This window comes from Trifolium pratense, linkage group LG4, assembly GCF_020283565.1.
Source record: "Trifolium pratense cultivar HEN17-A07 linkage group LG4, ARS_RC_1.1, whole genome shotgun sequence".
Taxonomy (NCBI): domain Eukaryota; kingdom Viridiplantae; phylum Streptophyta; class Magnoliopsida; order Fabales; family Fabaceae; genus Trifolium; species Trifolium pratense.
The window spans coordinates 32,649,232-32,657,566 of NC_060062.1; the positions used below are offsets into that span (position 1 = coordinate 32,649,232).

Genomic DNA, 8,335 nt, shown 5'->3' on the forward strand with positions numbered 1-8,335 from the left:
ATGATAGAATTAGTTAACATTTAATTATATTTTAGATTTCTCAAATAGTGTATCAGTCGGATTCCATCGATATAATCTCAAATATATGGAATAAAGATATATTTTAAACGTCTGAACGAGTTTAACTCACTTGATAGAAAATATCACTATAGGTAAGGTAATAGTCGAAGTTTGAACTTTAAATTCTCCATTTATTGATATTTAAGGATGAAATTCTAACTATTAAATTATTATCTTTGTCTAACATGCACCACTTGATTAAGTGGTGCACGGTGCACAAATCTTCAATATTTTTATAACGAATACAAATTTTACAAAATTTACCGTTGCATTGAAAATTTATATAATTTACATCATCCATAAATTTTTTTAAAATTTTTGAAAATCATTTCATATGTTATTGAGACCAATCAAGATTAACAGTATTCAATAAAAATTCATAAACTGTTAATTTTGATGAGTCTCAATAACATATCATATTATTTTCAGTTTTTTTTTTTAAATTTATAGATAATCTATAAGATATTAACTTTCAATTCAAGGATGAATTTTGTAAAATTTGTATTCGTTATAATAATATTTATAACTTGTACACGAAATCTTTCACCATAGACTTGGCCTAAATTATTTGTAAAAACAATATTTTCTAAACAAATTCCAAAAAAAGTAATACTAGTTTCGATCTCTATAAATTTATTTCTCAATTTTATTTTATTTAACATTTTTTCTTCATCCACTCATCATAGAGGGGTGATTTTGGGTCGTTCTTTGATCCTAAATCACCCCTGTTCATGTTTTTTCTTGTTGTTTATCTAAATAAGTGTTATTCACATATAATTGAATTATTTTTTTTTTGTTTTTGTCGCCTATGTGTTGTTGGTTTGTTAGTCATTTTGTGCAAATATCTTGTCGGTATATGTCAGAATCTGTCATGTCAGAGACTAAATATAGTCGATTTTTTGCGCAAACATCAAAGACTGTGATCTCAAATTACTATTGATCTTTAGTCATATGATGACGTATTTAGTCAGGTTGTTAAGATTTAGATTTAGATTTGTTATTGCTATATTATCAATAAAAATTTCTTTAGTGAATATTTTGACTATCTTCATCTCTTGTATGGTTGCTATTTTAACCTAGGAATGAATCAATTTTATTTTATTGTCAAAAACAATTGACCGCATAAAAAGCAACTGAATGCAAGAAAACAAAACCAAAAGAATAATAATGATTAGTTAAGTTTAAATACCTACTACTACCTGGATAGGATAAGTATGACAGATTTAAGACGTGTTCCAAAATGAAGTTTGAAGCAGCTAGTTGTAAATTCTGACTTGAGTTTTGAACTTGGCTCACGCCCACCTACCACTACCATATAATAACACAAGAAAAGCCATATATGCTGCTTTCGTCTCCAATTTAGCCAACACTACTAATTTTATTTTATTTTTTGTTGATAATAACACTACTAATTTGCGTCAAAAAAAAAAAAAAACTAATTTCTAAACAAACAAACAATACTTAACAGCTACCATTGCTGTTCATTGTAAGACGCCATCATGCTGCGTCACGCTTTATGTCATCACCAACTCAATAGTGAACAATAAACAAATCAATATGAATAAATAATTGTGACAAAGTACTACAAGTACAGCCTAGAATAATACTTGTTTTTTTTTTTTGTTGACAATAATAATACTTCTTGTTCTTCATGCTTAAATAGTAAACATTTGACAGCTTTGTCTAACATGCACAAATCTCTCAAGTGGTATATATATAGTACAAACAGTAAATAACATTATAATGAAAAATACGAATTTTATAAAATTTATCGTTGGATTGAAAGTTTATATCATATAGATTATTTATAATTTTTTTTAAAGAAATTGAAAATAATTTAATATGTTATTGAGACCCTTTAAAATCAATGACTTTCGAGTTTTTATGAGCAAACCTAGATTAATATACTTGTGTGAGTTTTTATGAGCAAACCTAGATTAATATACTTGTGTGTGCTTCTACAGTTCTACTTCCTTTACCCTCTTTACCTTATGTGCATCTTATTGTTGAGTCTTATAAAGATTTTAAAAACCACAAATATTCTTGTGTTTTTCGCACCTTTAAAAGGGATGTTTAGTCTAGCTCTGATTCTTCAATGTCTTCATAGCTCACTCCATCCTTATCTCCAACTTCATCACAATCATGAATTTTATGACCTGTAGATATCTCAGATCAATAGTATCCATTTTGAGGGATATTCTCAGAATAGATATATTCAGATGCACACACAGGTGTTGACTACATAGATAAATAAGCAAGTGATGGCATCAAATAAAACAACTTATAGTTATAATGTCTTAATAATAAAACATAATAATCAGGAAGATTCCGTGAAGCAACAGCTACTCCATAGGCCGCTTACCTGAATGCACCTGCTTATCTTCACATATTCGTTGACGAAAACCTTGGATCTTACGGACATCCTCCTGTTCTAAGTATCCTCCCCTACTAGCACCGTCACTACAGAGGAGAATATTGCACTCCCCGGACAAGAAATAATAAAGATTTGTTCAGGGGTCCCAACCTTGAAGAGTAAGAAATAATAAATTAGAAGCAGTAGTAAATTGAAATAAAATTTCTCAAGAGTATATACACTTACTCTTGAGAAATCTGGTTGCTGTGACACTTACAAGATTCAACAATAATGCTTGTTGGAATAAATAAATCCAGCGTCGTCCTTAGGATTCGATGGGCTTAACATCCCAAGCCATGGCGCTTAGGCGCATCCCCTTAAAGAACTCTATACTATAAGTATATTAAGTTGTACCTTCACTAACAACAATTGCTTTTCATATAGTGGTAAGCGCTTGATCCTACAATACTTACAATAATATGCGGTTGCTGTGAAATCAGTTTGGCATGATGCACCATGTTGCGCGTTTCAGCAAGCTAGCCATCGGAAAAGGCAATGATAGCAATCAAAATAGATTGTGTTAGTAACAAAAAATTCATGATTAAAAACAAAAAAAGTATTAGAACTCACGAAAGCACACTTGACACCAAATTGAGATCCTAGAGCAAAAAAGTATTCAGCAATTTGAACACCAAGGTGCCTATATAGTTTAAGAAAAAGGTTAGTTAAACAAATACGAGTGATGAACTATGAACCACCGACACAGACACCTGACACTTACACGTCGACACTAATAATAATTTGAAAAACTGACATAATTAAGTGTAATCATAACTGTCGATGTCGTGTCGGGGTCGGTCGGACGACTCCGACACGTGTCCGACACGGGACACAGCTAATCTGTGGAGTGTTCGTGCTTCATTGGTGATGAATATGATTATGATCGGGTATACATACCTTGTAGGAGATAGCACACAAGCAAAGAAAGTGTTTAGGTTCGGTCTGGTTTCTAAGAGGGTATGCAATATAGGAAGAACAAAATCCCCAACCTTACCGGAACGCGGTGGGGAAATTGCAAACACATCATCTTTTCCTTGTAGTGCAAGGGGAATCATTTCTCTCTGAATCTTCGTCGGATCATACCAAACCAGGTTTTTTTCACAAGCTTCCACCAATTCAAAAGATAAGCCCAAATCTGTAAATGACTTCATTTATTCTAGCGAGTGAGACTCCAACTTCTATTGTAACCCTATCGCAACACTCGACGTCGTGTTTTAGGTTTTTCTTAGCGTCTATTTGGTTCAAAATATATGGAGGGGAGGAGATGTGATAAAATATTTTTAATAAAAGATAATTTTGCCAAAAACTCTCAAATATTATATATATATATATATATATATATATATATGGGGACACTTCAAGTGAGAGGAGTGTCTTATTGTGAGAGATGAGAGCCTTAAATCCTGACCATCTGACCAAAATTAATGGTTGTGATTAAAACATGCCAAATACACCTTTTGTATTCTGCTTCGTCCCAATTCCTTGTTCCATCCCCTTCGCCGTCACATCACATATTCACACCTCAGAACAGAGATTAAACAGTTCTCAATCCCCTCCACCACGGCTTCTCCAAATTCCACCACCAATTTGTCAAGACTCAATGGACAATTTGATAATTTATCCAAAATTATTCTCTATCACAAAGGGATTCGACTACACTTTCTCTTAATGATTAATTCAAGTATTCAATTACCCTTCCTTTTCTTAAGATTCCTTTTGAAATCTTGATTATAAATTACTACTTCAACACAGCCAAAACAATTGAAATCGCCAGAACCCATAACTAATTAGTTGTGAAATTTTTTTTTTAATCAAATTAATTGTGAAATATATTATTATAAAAAATAAGCAAAATAATTATGCTTTGAGATCTGTCGAATATCACCAACTTCCTCAATTTTAATCCACCGCCACCGACCATGAAAGTTGAATTCGCAGATCTGAGACAGAGGAGAATCGAGCATGAACAAGCAAAATGAGAACGAAACAAAAGGCAAGTGCGCACACAATTATTTTTTTAACGAAATTTAATAGCAGCCGTTGTTTTTGAATGAAGGGCTATGATCTTCTTTTTTTTTTTGAAAACTTGGTATCCGGCCTTAGGACCGACTAATTCAAGGGGACCAATCCCACCGCCCACTTGCGGAAGGGCTATGATCTTGTCCTCTCATCTCTCATAATAAGACACTACTCTCACTTGAAGTGTCCCATATATATATATATATATATATATATATAGAGGATGTATATTATGAGAATGATAAAAATATATGAGAATATGAGAATGAATAATAATCATTAGATTAAAATGAATGGTTGAGATTAAAACACTTTTTAATGTGTCTATTCCACTCAATCACAAACCCTTCAACTTCTCTCTTCATTCCTTCGAAGAATCTTTCTCTTCCCTGCGGCCGTCTCTCTCTTCCGGCGACCATCTCTCCCTCGGCGAACAACTCTCTCTCCTCTCTCGCGGTGACCTTGCATATCTTTCTATCTCTCGGAAAACACGTTGATGATTGTGAGGTTGAAGCAAAGTGAAAAGGTATGATTTTGATTCCAAGGAGTAATTGTGACAGATTGAAGAGAATAATTGATAACTCTGTGGGTTGAAGGGAAGTGGAAAAGTTGGATTTTGATACCAGGAAAATGGAATTGCTGAAACGGGGATTGTGGAAATTGAGTTGGAGGTTTGGTTGAAAATGGGGCGGTGGAATTTGCATGGTGATTGTGGTGTAATTCTCTGTTTTGGTTAGGTGTTGTTATTTTTGGAATTAGTGATTTCTTGAGTTTTATGTTGCAGGTGTTGTTATTAGGATTTCATGACTTAAAATTGATTTCATGAATTGGGATTTTTTTTTTTTAAGATGATAAATTGAGATTTTTGTTTTGTGTTTTGCAATTTGCTCTATATATTTTCTGTTCGTTCATTTTTTAGAAGATGAGAACTGAGAAGTAATAGGCGAGCAATCGTCGACGACGACTCAGTAATGGGATGGGTGAGTCATTGGAGAAGATGAGAAGCTGAAACAAGATTGGACCAAGTGTGGACAGTACACATTAATTTTTTGTGGAACATTTTAATCTAAACCATTTATTTTAATCTAATGGCTAAAAAATCATTCTCATATTCTCATATATCTTTACCATTCTCATATGATACATCCTCTATATATATATATATATATATATATATATATAGGCTTAATTAGTAAAATGGTCCTTTAAAGATATTTTAAGTTTCGCAATGGTCCCTTAAAAAAAAAAGTTTCGCCTAAGTCCCTTAAAAGAACATCTGTTAGTCATTTCCGTTACTTTTTAACTGTAAATGTCTAAGGTGAACCAATATTACTGATGGTCCATCATAGACCTCATTAATTGTTTTAATTTTAACCTTTTGATTTTTTTAATAAAAAAAACACCATTGAATCTTTCATGTGCATTGTATCTATTGTGAACTACAACACTTAATTATACTATTTACCTTTTCTTCATCTTTTTCACTCTTCTTGTTCATCATGTTCATTGATCAGCAAACCCAGAAAGAAAAAAAGGTAAAACAATCCCAAATCTTTGCACTGTACATTGGTGCTATTATTTCTCTTTTCCATTGAACAAAACAACAATAAAGATTAGAACACAGTGAAGGTAGAAGATGAAGGAAGGAAAATAAAATTGGATGTTTTTGGTACACTATTAGTAACAGTGGACTTGCACAAAATTAACGGTTTTTTTGAAAAAATGGACGGAAATGATTATTATGAGTAACGGTGATATTAATAAGGGACTAATCTGAACATTTTTTTCTTTAAGGGACCATTGTGAAACTTAAAATGTCTTTAAGGGACCAATTGACTAATTAAGCCATATATATATTTTAGAAACTCTCTCAAATATTATATATACCTTTTTTTTAACTCTCTAAAATATAATTTTTTTATTTGCAGAAATTCTCAAATATCTCAAATAATTTTTTTTTGTAGACCCTTAGGGTTTGAGAGAGTTTTTACAAAAATAAAATAAATTAAATTATATTTGAGAGTTTCTACCAAAATTATCCTTTATTAAACACATTTCTCACATTCTCTCCCTTCCATCTACTTCGAACCAAACAGACTCTTCGATACATTTCGAAATAGAGAAATTTTTAATGGAGCAGGTGCTATACGAGAACAATTAGTTGATCTGGATTTAAGAATTATTATAGATTCTTCGTTGGTAGAATTAATGGAAAGAATTAGGAGAAAAGAGGGTGCATCCTAATTCGTCAGCGCCTTTTCTTTTAAGAATGCATCTGGTTCTATCTTTCTTTCGCCAGTTAGTACACCTTTTAGTGATTCTAGTAGATTTGGTTAGACATCGCAATGCAATCGTATCACATCTCAACTGGGGAGCGGTTATGGTGCAAGCGAACTCCTTATGCACCATGCATAAATAACACATAAAATCATTCCACATCAAAATCGTTTTGGATTACAACCCTCTGAAACCATTCCACAATAAAAATGGTTTTGGCATGATTAAGTACATCTAATGTGAAACCATTCCACAACAAAAATGGTTTTGGCATGATTTTAGTTTAAAACTAACTACGAAACAATCTGATAACGTTCAGGGGTTGCTGTATGGAAATCAAAGTTTAGAAAAAGCAATTAAAGAGACAGATTTTATAATTTACTGTAATTTATTTGTATGATAATAGGTGATTAATTTAAATTTGAATTCTTTATTAAAAAAAGTAATCTACGTTTGAATTGTTCAGTTAATTTCTTATTTACCAAATCAACAAATCAGATAAAATAATAAAGACTGAATCAAAAATAAAAAAGAGAAATGTAAAGAAAAGTTACCGGTTTTTCTTTTTTAAAGAATGAAACAATCAAAAAAGCAGATTTTATTTTACTCAATTAAAGAGAATTTTATTTTTGAACTAAAAAAAAGAGATTTTTATTTTGTTCCAAAAAAGTGAGATTTTATTTTTGATTCAGTTAAAAAAATTATGACTAACATCTAAGTCTATAAATAACACACAAACAAGATGGTATAGACCAAGACAAAAAACTAACTGAAATGGCCAAACAAATCTCAAACTTTTTCCACTTTTTTGTCATTCTAGTTCTAGTTGCTGCTGGTAAGTATACATCTATTTTATTAGTTAATATTTTTCTTTGGTTTTTAGCCAAACATTATATTTTATTATCATTTGAAGCCTAATTTTCATTATTTTTTTTTATTCATTACAAGTTTGGAATATGGGGCAACAACAAGTGGAAGGTGGAAATGTTCCATGTCAAACACCTTTGGGAGCATGTGGTCCAGCTGGGGATTGTGATAAAAGGTGCAAAGCCTTACATGTTGAAGGTGAAGGGTCATGCAATTTGGGATTATGTACTTGTACTCATTGGTGTTAGTCTACTCTTTAAGAAAAATAGATCTTCAGAAAATTAGAAAACACAAATGTTATGCTTTTGTTGCACGAGTTGATGTACCCTTTTACTTCTGTTAATAAAAATAAAAAAATTGCTTATTAAAAATAATCATAATGTTGCCTTAGAAGTACTTTTATAATTTTATTGAGGTATGCTAATAATTTTTACCTCTTATGATTTATATTATATATTCCTCATTCCATTTCTCCAAATTGCAGTTTTCTCTTTGCAAAAGTTTTATTTCAAAATCTACGTAGTTATATTTTTTGGTCCATAATCTACGTAGTTATATATAGACTATATATGTATAACTTTAAGGTCAGATTTTAATCTCTTTTAAAGATTTTTAGAGGTTTGATCTTAATAGGACGGTTCAGATTTGTTGTTTGCATGTAACACTGTACAAAATCAAAATCCCAAAGTCTAATTAAGG

General features: G+C 31.4%; 1 protein-coding gene across 1 annotated transcript; it reads right to left on the bottom strand.

Moving 5' to 3' along the window:
* Nucleotides 1-2,133: 2,133 nt before the first annotated feature.
* On the bottom strand, nucleotides 2,134-3,624 carry LOC123922502 (probable ATP-dependent RNA helicase DDX47). Its single transcript, XM_045975216.1, has 4 exons — nucleotides 3,371-3,624; nucleotides 3,054-3,113; nucleotides 2,423-2,520; nucleotides 2,134-2,216 (listed from the first exon to the last, which is right to left on the bottom strand). Exons 1-4 carry the CDS (start codon nucleotides 3,622-3,624, stop codon nucleotides 2,134-2,136), a joined length of 495 nt encoding a protein of 164 aa, XP_045831172.1.
* Nucleotides 3,625-8,335: the final 4,711 nt, after the last annotated feature.